Here is an 18607-nt window from a genome sequence, read left to right as displayed (position 1 = left end):
GAAGCTTAAATGATTAACTCAGAGATAGCTAACACTCATTGAGCTCATACTCTAGGTCACATGTTGTTCTAATCTCTTCCTGTGTGCTGACTCACACAATCCTGTGGAACAGGTGCTACTGTATCCCCGTCTTACAAATTGGGACACTGAGGCCAAGAGAAGTTAAGCCAATTCTCCAGTGTCACACAGCTAATAAGTGGCAGACCAAGGATTCGAACCCAGGTAGTCTCCCTTGGCGCCATCTTCTTACTGATTGGCTGCCCCTGTTGTGTGTGTATAACTGGCCCTTGGGTCTCAGGGCATTAAAATAGAGTTCAAGCTCCAACTGACCTTCTCATGGGCCAGGTATTTGGCAGACAAGATGATGACCTGGCTCTTGGCCCAGCCCGAGACCTGGTTGAGGGTCGAGATGGCGCCGTGCACAGCCTCAGGGCAGAGGGATTCCAGCTGACTGTGGGTCAAGCCCACGACTGCATCCGACAAAGAGCCCAGGGTCTCGTTGAGGGTCTGGTTCTCTGTGGCAATTTCCAGGAGGTCGGCTTTTAGCTAGAAGGGGAGCAAGCTGGATGAGGGTCGATAGCAAGCAAGATGGTGGTTCCTTCTGACTACACCCCGGGATGCACCCTCGACCGACCCTGCCCTGTCAAAAGGAGAGGGACTCCTGCTAAGCCCAAACCGTGAGTTGCCCCACTGAGAACACCACCTCCTCTGGCCTTGACTTTCGTATGCTACAAATTCACTTTATGCTTCATTTAAATATTAATGTTATTAAATCAACCTTAAAGCATGGCAGAAGGAAATTTTGTTCACTTCACCCGTAACTCAGCCACACTCCCGTAGCAACTATTTTCTTTTTATGACCTTGAACTCTATATCCTGTCTGTATGGTTGCTTTCCTTTCATGAAATAGGTGGGGGGGGGTGGTTCATAATAATATATAATCTATGTAAAAATAATTCTCAACAGTAACAAGAAAGTGAAAGTCTCCTGAAAATCTTACCTCAAAAAATTACTATGATTAGCAATTGGGTGTATATGTTTCCAAAACTTCTTATGCCTTTATAAATAAACTGTAGCATGTAGTCTTCACATAGTTGTAACATGAACACAAGTGCAATTTTCTGCTCTATATTTTTCATTTAAAGTTATGTGTTACAGGTTTTCATATTTCTGTGATCCCCTTCATTATTTTTTGTAACATGCCTGTCTAGCTATAGTCAAGTGTGCTTCCCAACTGCTTCCGGTACAGAAGGTGATAAACTCATCTATTGCAACGTGACCTCTGTACAAAAAAATGAGAACGGTTCACGTTTTAACACCTGAACTCGCACAAACCGTATCTTCATGTCAGACGAATGTACGCGAGTGTTCTAGATGGCCACTTGGGGGCAGCAGAGTAAAGTGAAAGAAACAGCTGTCACAGTTCCTGGCTTTCTCCAAATTCAGCAGCTCCCCTTCCCTAAAGCTGGCTCCCACATCTGCAAAAGGCCTACAGCAGTGGTTCTCAAAGTGTGGTCCTTGACCAGTAGTATCAGCATCACCTGGGAAGTTGTTAGAAATGCAGGTTCTCAGGCTCCGCCCCAGACCTCCTGAATCAGAGGCTCTGGATGTGGGTATGTTTTCAAGCTGTTTTTAACAAGCCCTCCAGGTGATTCTAATGCGTCCTCAGGTTTGAGTACTGACCTAGATGATCCAAAGGGTTTTCTCATATCTCATTGTATCTGACTTTCTTCTTGGTCACAGCTACCCCTGTGACCTTAAAGTACATTTATTTTCTTATTTTTGCTCAAGCTTGCTTGGGAAGGATGCTCTTCCTGGAAAACAAAAATACGCACCGACCAAGACAATGCCTACTATGTAAAGTGCCAAATGGGACCGAGGGTTTTGTGATGTGTGAGAAACTGCTGTGGAATTATTGACGATGTTATCAAACTTTCTCGAATACTGCTCTCATGTCATCTTTTCAATTAAAACAATGAGAAAGACAAAAAGAAGTGAGAGAAGCCGGGCAGAATTAAGACTTTAAGGGAAGAAAGGAGACAGAGATGGAGTGAGGAGGGAAATGAGACAGTCCCCATGTGCCTATTGGTCCAAAACCTTGGTCTAGGAACTCAGCAAATACATTCCATTCCAGTGCTCTCCACCCTGGCTGCATCTGAGGCCACAGCCCAGACCAATGACACAAGAATCTCTGGGGGGTAGAGCCTGGGGGAGGGGCGTGCCACTAACATAGAACCAGGTTCGAGAACCACTGCTGTATCTCCTCGCTATGCCATTCATGGTCACCAGTCCAGCAGCTTCAGCATCGCCTGGAAGCTTGTTAGAAATGCAGAGTCTCGGGCCCCACCCAGACCTTAAATCTGCGTTTAAGATCCCCAAGCAACCTTATGCACATTTAAGTTTGAAGTGGCCGCTCTGATTGAACTTTGATCTATTCAAGCTTTTCCTACCGTTTTTTGTGGTTTCTTCCCATTTTAAGCTCACCCCAGTGTTTGAGATACCACCTGCGAGGCTGGACCTAGATCTTGATAAACCCTACATGTTTTCTCTCAAAGGCCAGGCAAGACTGTTCTTCCCATTTCTCTGGCTAGTGAAACTGATGCTGAGGCTCCGGGGCCCTGTAGCCCTTCTGCACCTTCTGAACACCAGCCTGGAAGCCCCTCAGGTGGCTGCACTTGATCATCTGGTGAAGGAGGACTTGGGCCACAGCGGCGTCCAGCAGCTCCAGGTCATCGTAGAAACAAACCAGCAGCCCCAGCCTGTGTGAGAAGACAAGGGATGCTGGTGGAGGGCGCAGAGCTGGGGGCCACAGCCGCAGCCCCACCCCAGTTAGAACCGAGAGGTCACGATCATAGCAGCTGCCGCGTACCAGGTACTGTGCCTTTACCTGGATTATCTCATCACAGCCCTGCAGGGTAGGTGCTCTCATTAGCCCCATCTCACAGAAGGGTCAACTGAGACTCAGAGAGATCAAATGACTTGCCCAAGGCAAGTAGTGGTGCCGGGCCTTAAATCTAGATCCAACCAACTCTGCTATCTCTCCTCCTGAGGCAATAAGGGGCACAAGGAAAGCATGTGCTCAATTAGCCACAGAAAAACCCCAATTTTCCACTCAGAGATAAGGGTTTTGTCCACCCTGAGGGATTCCCGGAGGCAGAGGTTTATTTCCAACCCGCATCACCAGATGATGGTGACTTCAAAAGGGAAGAAACACAAGAGGCACTTCGTTATACAGCAGAAACACACCACTGTAAAGCAGTTATACTCCAATAAAGATGCTTTAAAAAACTTTTTAATAAATAAACTTCTTAATGAAAAAAAATCTATTGAATTGAATAAAATAATTTACTCCTTAAAAAAAAACACACAAGGCAGAACAACGTAGGAGCAGAGATGGGATTTGAATCCTGGTCTCACGGGGAGCACTGCATCTAGTGGTTAAAGAACATAGCTTCAGGCCAACTGGAGTTTGAAGCCCAGCTCTACGAGACATCTGGCCTGTAGCGAGTTGCTTAACTTCTCTGAAAGCCTGCAGCACATGGCTGTGCAGTGCATACTCTGTACTACTGTACAGGGCGGCCCTGCCTCTCTAAGCTTTTAATGGGGAGGCTTCCTTAAATATGATGAATGAAGGAATGAGGAATACTGTGAGAGGTAAATGAGAAAAGGCATACCAACTAATTAGCATACTTCCTGGTGGATACTAAGCACTTCATCAGTGGATGCTCTTAGCATTAGTATGAAATCTACTTAGCATGGCTGGACCACCTGGTCGATCATGATCAGACACTGACACTCTCAGACATGTCCACCGGAAAGCAACCAGGCCAGGGAAAGGATCTGAAAGTGTATCTGATGAAAAAAGACGACTCAGAAGAAGTGAATAGTGAATATTAATAACCATGTTAAGGATAACTAATATTTCTTGACCACTTACTATTTGCAGATGTTCTTTTTTTTTTAACATCGTTATTGGTGTAAAATTGCTTTACAATGGTTTGTTAGTTTCTGCTGTATAACAAAGCAAATCAGCTATACGTATACATACATCCCCGTATTGTGCAGATGTTCTTAATCTTTACAAGGGTCTTAATGAGGTAGGCAGCTTAGTAGCTCCCATTTTACAGATGGGAAAATGGAGGCACAGAGAGGGACAGTAACATGGCCAAGATCACACAACTTGTAAGTGGCAGAGCCAGGATTAAACCCAGGAAGTCTGGTTCCAGGTCCCATATTCTTAACAGCCAAGCTATTTTTGGTGTAACTATAAAAAAAAAAAAATGGGAGCCATGCTAATGGTGAAAATTACTAAGGATAGGGCAAGAAGGTGTAAGAGTTTTTTGTTTGTTTTTGCGGTACGCGGGCCTCTCAGTGTTGTGGCCTCTCCCGCTGCGGAGCACAGGCCCCGGACACACAGGCTCAGCGGCCATGGCTCACGGGCCCAGCCGCTCCGCAGCATGTGGGATCTTCCCAGACCGGGGCACGAACCCGTGTCCCCTGCATCGGCAGGCGGACTCTCAACCACTGCGCCACCAGGGAAGCCCCGGTGTAAGAGTTTTATATGAGAACATTCTCTGCAAGTGCTTTGAAAAATGTAAGGTCATGTGCTAATGTCAGAGAAAGCACTGTGACAGTAAGGCCCTGGGAGATGGAGAGAAGATGGGTGAACAGTGCCCGTCAGCCCTCCCCACTGCACACACACCCCAACATTCAAACCCTTTCTGGGGTCACCAGGTGTGCAGCTCCTGGCCCTCCCCTGCTGGAAATGGTTCTGGGGGATCATGTTACAATCACTAAATTCTAGAGCTGATCTCATCTCAGGGCTCCCCACCTGAGAGTCTGGATAACAAGGGATTCACAGATATGGGGACCCATAAGCTATTTCCAATACTCAACCCAACCTCTTGGAAATTACACATTTACCTTAGAATGGATGGAGTACTAGTTAAAATGTTCCATTTTCGTGCCCAGAGCTGGAATCTTAGCGCTTGATAAGGTTATATAAAATGTCTGGCACATAGGAGATGCTTAAAAAGCATTTGTTTTCTTCCCCACTTCACAACCTCTTGAAAGGGGTCTCTTTGGGGAAACACCTCCCTCACATGCACAAAGACATGGAACTCTCCAAAGACATGGACCAGCCACCTCCCTTTCCTCCCCGGGTCTTTTGCTGCTCAGAGGAAGCTGATGCTTAGATGGCATCTTGGGAAACAGCTCCAAGGGCCCAACGCCCACGCCCCTTGCCTGTGGATGGTAGAGGTATTCCTCACATCAAAGTTGGAGGAGCTGATTCTCTCCAGAAATGCCTGGGCCAGTTCAGGTGTGATGTCATAAACCGTGTCCAGCTGCTTGGTGGCGTTGTCATAGCTGATAAACAGCCCAATCTGGTGGACAAGGACAGGAAGATCAGTGTGGAGGAATGAAGTGGCCCCGTGCAGCCCCGCCCTGCTGGTCTGTGCTGTGCCCTACGCTTGGCACTTGGAGGTGCCCATTTCTCATTTTCATTGATTTCTCTTTTTCCCTATGATAGTTTATTAAAAGACATTGAATACAGTTCCCTGTGCTATACAGTAGGACCTTGTGGTTTATCTATTTTATATATAGTAACTTGTATCTGCTAAGTCCAAACTCCTAATTTATGCCTCCCACCCCCTCTCCCCTTTGGTAACCATAGGTGTCATTGATTTCTTAATGGTCTGTAACTGCTGCTTTAGTTTACTCTTCAATCCAACTGTTATTTAGGAAAGTTTTTTGTTTGTTTGTTTGTTTTTACTATCTGAGCAGTTGAACTTTTTTAAAGCTAATATTTGCACAGTTATTTCTAGATTTGCTTTATCGAGGTCAGAGAATATGGTCCATAAATTGTTTGTTTTGGGGAATCGGAATTTTTTTAATAGATGAGTCAGTTTATAAACGACCCTCAGGTGATAAAAAAGAGTGTGTTCTCTTTGTAAGATACAAAGTTGAATATATGTATATAATATATATGTAAATGTATGTTTACATAATACACCTATATAATGCAAATATATATCACATATTCAACTTTACTAAATATGCTATTCAGATTCTTTCTATTCTTGTTCACTTTTTTGCATTGAAGTCTCCAATATTTCAACGCATGGTTATTCTGTGCTTAAATCTCAAAAAGTTGTCTCTCCCTCAAGAATTGTACTCTCCGTCCATATGAAATTCCCTCGTAGCATTGGCACTCTGTGGCTTCACCTCCCTTCTCTACATTTTTAGAAGATGAAGAAATGGTGCAAATGGCATCTGAATCTCAGAAATTCCCTGCTAGGGGCCCAGTTTCCTAAGAATTTAACCTCCATCGACTTCCTGAAATTCACTCAACTTCTTTTGGAGAGTAAAATGGCAGTTTAATCCATTTTATAACTGGGAATTATAAAATTGAGAGACATTTGAAATATTTCCAGCCTCCCAGGTAAAAAGAGAAACCGCGTTCTGCCTCTGGTTTCACAACAACCAGATATTGTTGGGTCAATCGGTCCTTGAAAAAGCCAGTCATTTGATGCAAACACTTCTCTCACTGGCCAGCAGAAAGTTAGGGCACACAGGATAAAAACTGGTGGCAAGTCCCAAACTGCTTACAAATGCCTCCCTGTTGGCAGCATTCTTTGGAGGCTGCATTCTAAAATCAGGCTACCCCCGGGATTTTAGTGTCATCGAGCCAACATCAGAAGGAGAAAGACACCTGACGGGTGAGTTAAGTAACCTCGAATATGTGTATTTCTCCACTGTAAACTCTAGAGTTAAAATCCAATCATCACACATGCTGAAGTAGGTATCAAAAGAAGTAACCATAAATGGAAGTAGCTATTAATCCACATCGCTTTTCATTTGCGTTCGTGCTTCCAAGGACCGGAAACTCTACAGTTATTGTCCTTGGCCTTTCTTGAGTACAAATATACCCTTAAATGATTTTTGGTACGTAGCCAACATTTATAGATCATGTTTTTTCACATCAGAGCTATCTTAACAGTCCACAATCCTTTTTCTTTTCTTAGCTTTTCTACACTAGAACACAATCCAGTGACTGACTGCTTGAGGTCTTATTCCAGGAATTTTCTTTAGATGCTCAAGTTATGTCGAGCTGAGGTGGGTGTTCCTTTCCCAGGGCACCTTGACTAGCTGGCTGAATATGAGAGGTTTAGAATACACCTTACCCCAGAAGTATCAGCGATGGGAACATGTAAATGAACTTTTCCAACTTACTTCTATAGGACTAATATTCATAATTTCTTCAAAGGATAGGTGAACCATATATCTGCCCAAAATCCATAAGTTTTCTGCACTGACCCATGAAACAGAGTCATCTGCAAAAAATAAATAAGTGGACAAATAAGTAAAAATTAATAAAAGACTGTGCACTGGTATATGATAGTCAAAAGATCTTTGATGTCAGGACTCCTCTTTGCATTTATTAATTCATTCCACAACCATCTTTTGAGAGCCCCCTACTTATGAGATGCTACACTACACACAGGCCATGACAGGCGTCTACCACTTCGTTACTCAATAGAGCGGCCCTTGAACCAGCAGCCTCAGTATCACCTGGGAACTTGTTAGAAATGCAGATTATTTTTTTAATACTTAAGACCACAAAATACAGTTTTATTTTTAGTTAGTTACTAACTTGAAATATATTTGACTCTTTTATTACTACCAGTAACAATCCTTATCTTCCTTATTATCACCATGTACATGAGCCAAACCTTCCTCATATGCACCCCAAATGGTCTCCAAATCTTTACTCTCTTGGGCCCTTCTCATCAGCTAGAATGCCTTTCCCCTAACTCTTCAGCTTCCAAGTGTTTCCTTTCTTAAAGCCTTCTCTCATCTCCTCAGCCAGCAGCAGTGTTCTCCCTTCTCTCAATTCCCAGAGGACTCTATAATTCCGTTCAGGCATTTGAAATTCCCCATCAGCAAATGTCAGTGGGGCTTTAAGAACAATCGTGGCCAGGATCCAACTTCAAGTTTCAGTGAACTAGAATTGGCTGCCATTGCCCCTAATCCTCCAGTAAAAGATTTACACAGAACACCACTGTGTTGGTAGCATTTTGGGGAAATGAAAAAAGCAGAGGAGCCGTTATAGGGTGCAGTGAATCAGTCACCAAGAGCTGTTGCAGCAAGCCGTGGGCAATGGCTGATGCCCAGAGGAGACAGTGAAGTCAGCTGGTGCCTGGGCCAAGTCACAGGGACAAGAGGGTGCCCTCCCCCAGCCCAGGAATCAGAGCTGTTGTGGTGAGCACAGGTAAACACCTGTGATCCTCTCGATGGGGACTCTGGACACTTGACTTGGTTATTAGAAGAAAGGGTGGCCCTGGAAGGCTAGAGAATTCTGTGGGGAAACCACTAAATTCACCAGGAAACAAGCTGAGTTGTTCATTTCTAATTAATTTTTTTTTTTTTGGCTGCGTTGGGGTTCGTTGCCACATGCGAGCTTTCTCTAGTTGTGGCGAGCGGGGGCTACTCTTTGTTGCGGTGCACAGGCTTCTCATTGCGGTGGCTTCTCTTGTTGCAGAGTACAGGCTCTAGGCGCATGGGCTTCAGTAGTTGTGGCTCATGGGCTCAGTAGTTGTGGCACGCGGGCTCAGTAGCTCCGCGGCATGTGGGATCTTCCCGGACCAGGGCTCGAACCCATGTCCCCTGCATTGGCAGGCAGATTCTCAACCACTGTGCCACCAGGGAAGTCCCTCTAATTAATTATTAAGCATGAACTGTATTTCTGCAGACCAATGATCCCCAAACTTGGGATCGTTTTGACGCCCAAAGTATTTCCAGTTACCTCAAGGAACTTCATGAAAAAAAAAGTTTAAAGTCCAAATAGAATTCATTTCAATTCACTTAGCTTAATAATGAAACGTGTCATATAGGAATTTTAGGAGAGTCTGTCTCCAACTAAATTCTGGCAACAAGGACTTAAGGGAAGTCTAGAGTCTGGAGGGTGAGTTGAGTGAATTTCTCAGGGTCACTTAGTGTGAGATTCAGTTTTTTGGAGGCTACCACTATGCATCAGGCAGAGGGAATTCTGCTGCGCATGGAAGACATTTATTCCATTGTTTAATGCTTCTTACATACAAACTTCAGAGCTGAATTCCAGGAAAAGGATTGATTGGCACTCCCTACACTTCACCGCCACCAGCTTTCTACGTTTCCCACACACACGCAGCTCATTCCCACCTCGGGGCCTTTGTATTTGCTGCTTCCCCTGCCTGGAATGCTCTTCCTCCAGAGCCTCACGTCTGATCCCATTTCTCATTTTGGTCTCAATCCAAATGTCACCTGCCCAGAGAGCTCTGCTCTGCCTCCTTAGCCAGCAGTCAGAAACTACAGCCCGTGAACCAAACCCAGCCCAACTTCGAGCTTGGTTTTTACATTTCTAAAAAATATTTATTTGGCTGTGCCGGGTCGCAGTTGCGGTTCGTGGGCTCCTTAGTTGAGGCTTGCCAGCTCCTCAGTTGCAGCATTCAAACTCCTAGCTGCGGCATGCATGTGGGATCCAGTTCCCCGATCAGGGATCGAACCCAGGCCCCCTGCATTGGGAGCGCGGAGTCCCAACCACTGCGCCACCAGGGAAGTTCCCAGTTTTTACATTTTTTCAATGATTGAGGGAAAATCAAAAGAAGACGAATATTTTCTGACACATGAAAATCACATGAAATTCAAATGTCAGTGTCTATAAATAAGGTTCTCTTGGGACACAGCCATGCCTATTTATCTGCTGTCTAGAGCTGCTTTTGTGCTACAGCATCAGAGTCAGATAGTTGAGACAGAGACTGTAGGGCCACAAAGCCTATAAATTTACTCTGGCCCTTTACAGAAAACACTTGCCAAGCCCTGCTCTAGGCTAAAGCAGTAACCCTTTCCATGGCATTGATCCCTTTTATTTTCTGCAGAGCAGTTACCGGTATTTGTGTCCTCTCTCTCTCTCTCTTTATTTACTTGCTTACAAGTTTTCTCCACCTACTCTCCCACAATAAAATTATAGCTCCATGAGAACAAAGACTTAGTCTTCTTTTCCTTTGTATCTCCAGTGGCTGACACATAGTAGGCTCTTTTTAGGTGTTTTAAAAGTTTATTGTCTTTACATCACTAACATTAAAGATTCAACAAGTTGAAGCTACCTGTGAAATTGTTTGCGTTACTAATCTACATAGCCATTCTCTCTCCTTTTTTTTCAATTGCAGTAAAATACACGTAACATAAAATTTACTATCTTAACTACTTTTTTTTTTTTTTAACGATACGCGGGCCTCTCACAGTTGTGGCCTCTCCCGTTGCGGAGCACAGGCTCCAGACACGCAGGCCCAGTGGCCATGGCTCACGGGCCCAGCCGCTCCGCGGCACGTGGGACCCTCCCGGACCGCGGCACGAACCCGCGTCCCCTGCATAGGCAGGCGGACTCTCAAGCCCCTTAACTACTTTTAAGTATACAGTTCGGTGGCATTAAGTACATTCACTTTGCTGTGCAACCAGCACCACCATCCATTTCCAGAGCTTTTTCATCTTGCAAAACTGGAATTCTGTACTCATTAAATAGTAATTCCCCACTCCTTCCTCCCTCTGGCCCCTGGCAACCACCACTCTACTTTCTGTCTCTATGAATTTCACTACTCTAGAAAATAGTAGGTTTTGAACAAACATCCGCCAAATAAATTACTCCTGACCTATTGCTGCTTCGGTTGCAGGAAGCTTAGCACTAAATTTCTGTGCTTTATTGCCTATATTTTCTTTTAAAAAAAACTATTTTGGGCTTCCCTGGTGGCGCAGTGGTTGAGAGTCCGCCTGCCGATGCAGAGGACGCGGGTTCATGCCCCGGTCCGGGAAGATCCCACATGCCGCGGAGCGGCTGGTTCCATGAGCCATGGCCGCTGAGCCTGCACGTCCGGAGGCTGGGCTCCGCAACGGGAGAGGCAACAACAGTGAGAGGCCCGCGTACTGCAAAACAAAAAAAAAGCTATTTTGTCCCACTTTGATACAGATTTTTAACACAGATTTTGAACTTGTAACCTGATTCTAAAAGTTTTCATTGAGGGACTTCCCTGGCGGTCCAGTGGTTAAGACTCCTCGCTTCCACTACAGGGTTCGATCCCTGGGCACTAAGATCCCGCATGCTGTGCAGTACAGCAAGTTTTCATGGAATCTAAGGTGCCAGCATTATTTACGTTCCACTAAGAAGCTAAACTTGGACACGGTGTTGATTGTAGGATACAGATGATGCTGACTTCAGAGACTTCAGCGTGTGAAAAATGCACTGATGAAATGGGGTATGTGTTTTTTCCATAAACCACATCAAACACTTTTTGGAAGCTGAGGGAGCTAAAAATCTTAAGTGGCAATGAAATCAAATCCCTATCTGCAGAGATGAAGCATCACTTTTAAGGATGGACTCCCGCTAAAAAGTGTTCCCACCTCAAAGCCTGGGCTCACCAGTGCCATTGGAGGATGTCTGCAAAATCCCAGTCATCCAGGAGTAGACAGCCCTCTGGGAATGGGCCGAGGTTTGGTCGTAGAGATCTTTGAACACCACAGACCTACATGACATACACATAGGTGTCAATTAAGGAACAAATATGAAGGCCTTCAGGCAGGGTCCAAACAACAAAAGTATACAAAGCTATCTTTGGTTAAAAGCCCTTCCCACTCCCTTGCTACAGATGTAGAGATTTTCCTGTTTCTCCTCTTCCCATCACAGTTAAATACCTTCCAAAGACTCTTCTTCACTTCCTCACCACCAGGTCCTTTTTTTTTTTTGGTAACAGTTTTATTAAGATATAACTTATACCATACAAAGTATACAACTCAGTGGTTTTCAGTATACTCAGACTTGTACAACCATCACCACAATCAATTTTAGAACCCTTTAAAGTACCTCAAAAAGAAACCTCCTACCTTTTAGCTATCACCCCAGAACTTCTAGTCATCCCAACTCCTAGAAACCACTAATCTACTTTCTCTCTTTATAGACTTACGTCTTCTGGATATTTCCGATAAATGCAATCATATAATATGTCACTTTTGTATCTGGCCTCTTTCACTTGGCATGATGACTTCAAGGTTCATGCATGTTGGAACATGCATCAGTAATTCATTTTTTTATGGCTAAATTCTGTTCCGTTGTACAAATATACCACATTTTGTTTATCTGTTCATCAGTTGATGGACACGGGTTGTTTCCCCCTTTTGTCTATTATAAATAACGCTGCTGTAAACATTCATGTATAAGTGTTTGTGTGACACATTTCATTTTTCTTGGGAATAGACCCAGGAGTGGAGTTGCTGGGTTCGATGGCAACTCTATGCTTAGCCTTTTGAGGAACTCCAGACTATTTTCCAAAGTAGCCGTACCACTTCACTTTCTCACCAACAGTGTCTGAGGGTTCTGATTTCTCCACGTCATTGTCAGCACTTGTTATTATCTGACATTTTGATTACAGATATCCTGATGGGCGTAAAGTGTCTTAGTCACTTTTTAAGCCACTGACATCTGGTTTCTTCATCACCACACCACTCCTTGTGGCCCAAGTCCTGAATAAGCTCCTTGTCACCATACCCAGCAGTCCCATTTGGTCCAAATATGACTTGACCTTTCACAGCATTTGGCACTGATCGCCCCTCCAGTTCATACCTGCAAAATAGCTGAGTCTACTCATCCTGGAAAACTTCCCTCACCTCCACCCACCACCACTGAAAATCAATTCAGCAAATGACCCATCTGCCCTTTTCTAAGCTTAAAGTTTATCCTCACCACTCTCCCCGTCATTTTATATATGAAGAGGCAAACTTTCCCTTAAATCTATCTTAATATCTTCTTGCCGTATCTTTCTTTTCTTCTTCTTCTCCTCTCTTCCTCCTTCTCCTCGGTTGTTTTTTTTTTCCTCCTTTCTCCTCTTCTCCTGGTTCTTATTCTTCCTCTTCTTCTTTCTCTCTCTTTCTCTCTCTCTGTCTTTTTTGGGTTGTTGTTTTGTTTTTCAGAACAGCACAGTATGTGAAAGGGACAGGAGATAGATATAATTCTGAAAAAACGATGTTTACATTATTTAAGGGAAAGCTTGCCCATTTGTAAAAATGCTGGCTCTATCATTCCCTAGCAGTCTGACCTAGAGCAAGTTATACAATCTCTGTGCCTCAGTTTCCTCATTTGAAGAATGGGGGGTGGGGCTTACTGACATCATCCTCACAAGGGGAAGGGGACGGGAGGGTAGAGAAGGAAAAGGTCAAAACTGAGGTTCAGGGCTTCCCTGGTGGCGCAGTGGTTGAGAGTCCGCCTGCTGACGCAGGGGACGCGGGTTCGTGACCCGGTCCGGGAAGATCCCACATGCCGTGGAGCGGCTGGGCCCGTGAGCCATGGCTGCTGAGCCTGAGCGTCCAGAGCCTGTGCTCCGCAACGGGAGAGGCCACAACAGTAAGAGGCCCGCGTACCGCAAAAAAAAAAAAAAAAAAAACTGAGATTCAGAAGAACTGGCTTGAGTTCAAATTAAGTCAAGCCCCAGGGGGTCACTTCAAGGGACGCTGTCCTCTCTTTGGGCTTCAGTTTCTTCATCTGCGAAAGAAGAGGTTGGATTAAATGATGCTCATCGAGAAACGGGAAATGGGGCCATATTCTGGACTCCCACCTCGTGATGAGAATCTGGTGTCGGGCAACGTTCTCTCTGTATCGATCTGTTGTCTTTCTCTCTGTAAGGCTTGTAACCTTCTCCCAGGCTCTTGTCAGGGTTTACATAAAGTTTTGTGCTGGCCAGCTGTGAGTTTTGACTGTCAAGTGTCCACTCCTCCCTCTTGTCAACACTTGTCTGGGCCACCAGCAAAGTCCCCATGTCCCCATCTTGATCCATGTCATTTGGGTGGGACTATGACTCACATCTAAGCCATTCAGCATATAAGATCCCATTGGCCACAGTGACCGGCTCAAGAATGGGGACACGGGGACTTCGCTGCTGGCCCAGTGGTTGGGACTCCACACTTCCACTGCAGGGGGCGTGGGTTCGATCCCTCCTGGTTGAGGAACTAAGATCCCACATGCTGAGTGACGCAGCCAAAAAAAAAAAAAAAGAAGAATGGGCACATGACCCAGTGTGGACCAATGAGAATCAGGTCTAAGACTCTACTTGGAACTGTGCCCATGCTCCCTCATGGAGAGAGCCCGCCTGGGAGTGAGGCCAACACAGAGGAGGGCAGAGCTGAGAGATAAAAAGCCAGAGATGTTCCTGATGATGTAATTTGAGCTTCTGGATCCAACTGTGTCTGTCAGTCCTGCTGACTCTCAAGGTGGAAGTCTCACTTTAGTGCTAGAGAGTCTTCAACACACACTCAGCTCCTTTTTTAACCAAGGGAACAGGTCCTAGGCTCAGAACAACATATCTAGCTAAGATTTAATGACACTGGTTTGTTTTTTATATTGTATTTATTTTTATGATTACTTAAGACAAATGATACTGGTTTCCCATTTACAGTAATTATACCATATTTACTTTTTTTTTTTTTTTTTTTTTTTGCGGTACGTGGGCCTCTCACTGTTGTGGCCTCTCCCATTGCAGAGCACAGGCTCCAGATGCGCAGGCCCAGCGGCCATGGCTCACAGGCCCAGCCGCTCTGCGGCATGTGGGATCTTCCCAGACCGGGGCACGAACCCGCGTCCCCTGCATCGGCAGGCGGACTCTCAACCACTGCGTCACCAGGGAAGCCCTTTACTTTTTAAAATTTATTTACTTATTTTTTATGAAGTATAGTTGATTTACAATGTTGTGTTAGTTTCAGGTGTACAGCAAAGTGATTGTTATACATAAATATGTACCTATTTTTTTCAGATTCTTTCCCCTTATAGGTTGTTACAAAATATTGAGTATAGTACCCTGTGCTATACAGTAATTCCTTGTTAGTTATCTTTTTTATATACAGTAGCATGTATCATATTTACTTTTTTAAAAATAAATTCATTTATTTATTTTTGGCTGCATTGGGTCTTCGTTGCTGTGTGCGGGCTTTCTCTAGTTGCGGCGAGCAGGGGCTACTCGTTGCTGTGGTGCACAAGATTCTCATTGCAGTGGCTTCTCTTGTTGCAGAGCACAGGCACGTGGGCTTCAGTAGTTGCAGCACGTGGGCTCAGTAGTTGTGGCTCGCGGGCTCTAGAGCACAGGCCCAGTAGTTGTGGGATACAGGCTTAGCTGCTCCGCGGCATGTGGGATCTTCCCGGACCAGAGATCGGACCCATGTCTCCTGCATTGGCAGGCGGATTCTTAACCACTGCGCCACCAGGGAAGTCCCATGTTTACTTTTAAAATAGATATTTTTAAGTAAATAGAATGAATCTCCTTTTAAAAAACACGAACTAATAATAATACAGGTGGTATATAGGTATGGAAAAATTGTGAGGATGATACCAGAATGACTAAACTTTGGGAGACTCTGTTTTAATCAAACCATCTCTAAACTGACCTCGAATATTAACCTGTCCCCACCTGCCTTCTCCCCTCCCTCATGCGTTACCTCCTTGACTTCTCAGGACAGACTCTGGGGGGCAGGGGGACACTCACAGGTTCTTGAAGGCGTCTTCACGCAGGTCCCGGGGGAGCCTCTCCGTGATATCCGGCTGGAGAAAGTGGCCTGAGGAGCCCCTTAGCACCCTGCCCAGGATCTCCACACACTCCAGGGGGTTCAGCACCTGGAAACACCTCTCCAGCGTGATGAGAAACAGGCTACGGTTCACGCCCGGGCTCTGCAAGGCTTGTTTCCGAATCTCTCCCAAGTCAACAGTGATGTCATCCAGCTCCTACAGGAACGATAGAAGTTAGGCTTGTCTTGAGAGCTGCCTCTTGATTTGGAAACACTGGGAGAGACCACACTTAGCAGCAGTGGTGAAATTCAGGACCCCTGTTAAACACCATGCTGCTATGTCAAATCTTCTAGACCTTTCCATCACCTAAAGAACAAAGTCCAGGCCTTCACCTGCTTCACCCACACTAGGCACCTTGTCATTCTCCAGATACACCATGACTGTCACACCTCAGGCCCTTGCTCTAACCGGCATCCCCTCTCCACCTCCTTCTCCCAGAGAAATCCAGCTGATCCTTTAAGGCCAAGCTCAGTTGTCATTTCATTGGTGACGTCTTCTCTGATGTCCTACTTAAGTCAAATCAAATCTCCCTCCACTCTGGGCTCCCAACAGCATCTTGAACCAAACTCCATGATGCATTAGAGATGCTTATGGGCCTATCTTTCCTCCAAGCCAGTGGATCTCAATCTTGGCTACACATCAGAATCACTAGGGAGGTGATCCCCAGCACCACTGTATAGAGCCTGGTTTAACTGGTCTCTGGTGGAGCCCTGGCATCTGATTCCAGTGTGTAGCTGAGGTTGGGCCAGGAAAGTGCTGGGGCCCAAGCCATGTGCCTAGTGGGATGCCTGGTACCTAGAAGACATTGAGAAATAGCCTGTTAGAATGAACGAATGAATGAATCTTTTGAACCACAGACCTCAGGAATACTGACAGGGTGTAGGTAAAATCAGACTGGACACGACTCTGTCCTTCACCCAACACACCCTCCAAAAACAACCACCACAATTTACTGCCTATGGACTACACTCCAGGCACTGTGTCAAGCATGGAGCAAGCATGCATCACCTCCTGTAATTCTCACAACAGTCCTATAGGTTAAGCCCCATGGGTCTGCGGGTCAGACATTCCTAGGTTCAGATGCCAGGCCCTCCACTTACATGTGTGTGTCCTTGACCAAATCACTTATCTTTTTTAAGTCTCAGTTTCTTCCTCTTGAATGAAGATAAAATCAGTGCCTACCTCCTAGATCTAGATAAGAATTGAAGGAGATAATGAATGGAGAGTGCCCGGTACCTAGTGAACACTCGGCAAACATTACGTGCTATAAAAACTCAATATTACAGGTGACGAGAACAAAAGAGAGACTAGTTAACCAGGCCAAACCTGCACAAAGCTGGGATCTGAAACAAGTGTACTGAGTCCAAGCCCACACCTCTCACCACGCCCATGTGTTTCCTAACTTACGTCATTCCCGGTTGGGGCCAAACAGCGCAGCGGCTAAGAGTGTAACTTAGGGGTTATTGGGCAAGGGTCTGCGGATAGTATTAGGGCATCTGTGAACACTGGGGAGAAACTGCATCCTCCTTTTCACTGCTATGGAATTGGTCCCTGGCATCTCCTTCAGGGATGAACGTAGGCAGCAAGCCAGCAAGGTGGCAGGAGAACCTTTGATGTGTCATCACTAGAAATCACAAACTTTCATAACTCACTACCATTGCTGCAAATGTCTTGAAATCTCACTTACACTCAATACTTCCTCAAAATTACAGAAACTATTAGACCCGCCACTAAATCTTGTTATTGGATGTGTTACAGAAGCACATAAATTACTGTACCCTTAACTTTGTCTTATGTATTTTGATAAATGTATTTCAATAGAATCAGCTTCCTTTGTCATCCATTGTATTTTAACACATTATTCTGAGATGGAGCCCATGGGCTTCACCAGATGCCAGAGGGCTCACAGCTAGAGTCAGGAGCCCAGGTTCCCACCTCAGATCTGCCACTTTCTTTTTTTTTTTTTTTTTTTGCGGTACGCAGGCTTCTCATTGTTGTGGCCTCTCCCGTTGAAGAGCACAGGCTCCGTACGCGCAGGCTCAGCGGCCATGGCTCACGGGCCCAGCCGCTCCGCGGCATGTGGGATCTTCCTTGATCAGGGCACGAACCCGTGTCCCCTGCATCAGCAGGCGGACTCCCAACCACTGTGCCACCAGGGAAGCCCAGATCTGCCACTTTCAAGCTGTGTAACCCGAGGTTACTTACTCAACCTCTCCAAGCCTGTTTCCTCATCTGAATATTGAAATGGTAAGAGTCTATTTATCCTAGTTTCAGAAGGTCCTGGAGACAATTCAATAGGTCCAGGTTTGTTAAACCCTTAGTACGGTGTTGGCAAATGGGGCCCACAGGTCAAATCTGACCCACTGCCTGTTTTTGCAAATAAAGTTTAATTGGAACACATCCACACCCACGCATTGACCTGCCATCTACGGCTGCTTTGATGCTACAACAGCAGAGGTGAGTAGTTGTGACAGAGATTGTATGGCCTGCAAAGCCTAAAATATTTACTCTCCGGCCCTTTACAGAAACGGCTTGCAGATCATTCCCTGAAAATAATACCCGACACACAGTAAACATTGATCAGTATCATTTTCAAAGACCACCATCCTCATTTTTGCCATATCTTTGCATTGCCTTTACTATTATTTAGTTCATATTTTTACTTTAAACTGACTCTTTTTAAAACTTAAATTCATTTCAAAAGGGAACATTACATCTCCACCAAACTCACAGTTTTGATGTGCATTTGAATAACAGACATTAAAGTAAGTTTATGATTATTAAAATGTTTAAATGGTTCAATTCCCTTTGGAAAACACTGCTCCACACTCAACTGCCTCTGAAAAGAAAACCACCTCTACACCTCACCTTTCTGATTCCAAGGGTTCTCTGGGTCTCAGAGGCCTTTTCTTTGCTCTTACATTGCCAACCTCATTTTGTGGAAATTTTCTGTTCCTGTTTTTTGGTCTCCCT

At 45.1% G+C, this 18607-nt stretch overlaps 1 protein-coding gene across 1 annotated transcript in view; it reads right to left on the bottom strand.

Moving 5' to 3' along the window:
- Nucleotides 1-18607, bottom strand: part of OTOA (otoancorin) — a 72823-nt gene that overhangs the window by 36521 nt on the left and 17695 nt on the right. The window contains 6 exon segments of the mRNA XM_032603761.1: nt 331-546; nt 2636-2759; nt 5245-5384; nt 7234-7334; nt 11452-11555; nt 15555-15790. Coding sequence (XP_032459652.1) covers nt 331-546; nt 2636-2759; nt 5245-5384; nt 7234-7334; nt 11452-11555; nt 15555-15790 — 921 coding nt within the window.

Source organism: Phocoena sinus, chromosome 15, assembly GCF_008692025.1.
Source record: "Phocoena sinus isolate mPhoSin1 chromosome 15, mPhoSin1.pri, whole genome shotgun sequence".
Lineage (NCBI taxonomy): Eukaryota > Metazoa > Chordata > Mammalia > Artiodactyla > Phocoenidae > Phocoena > Phocoena sinus.
Note: the sequence above shows the minus strand (reverse complement) of the source record. Positions and strands in the feature narration are given on the sequence as shown.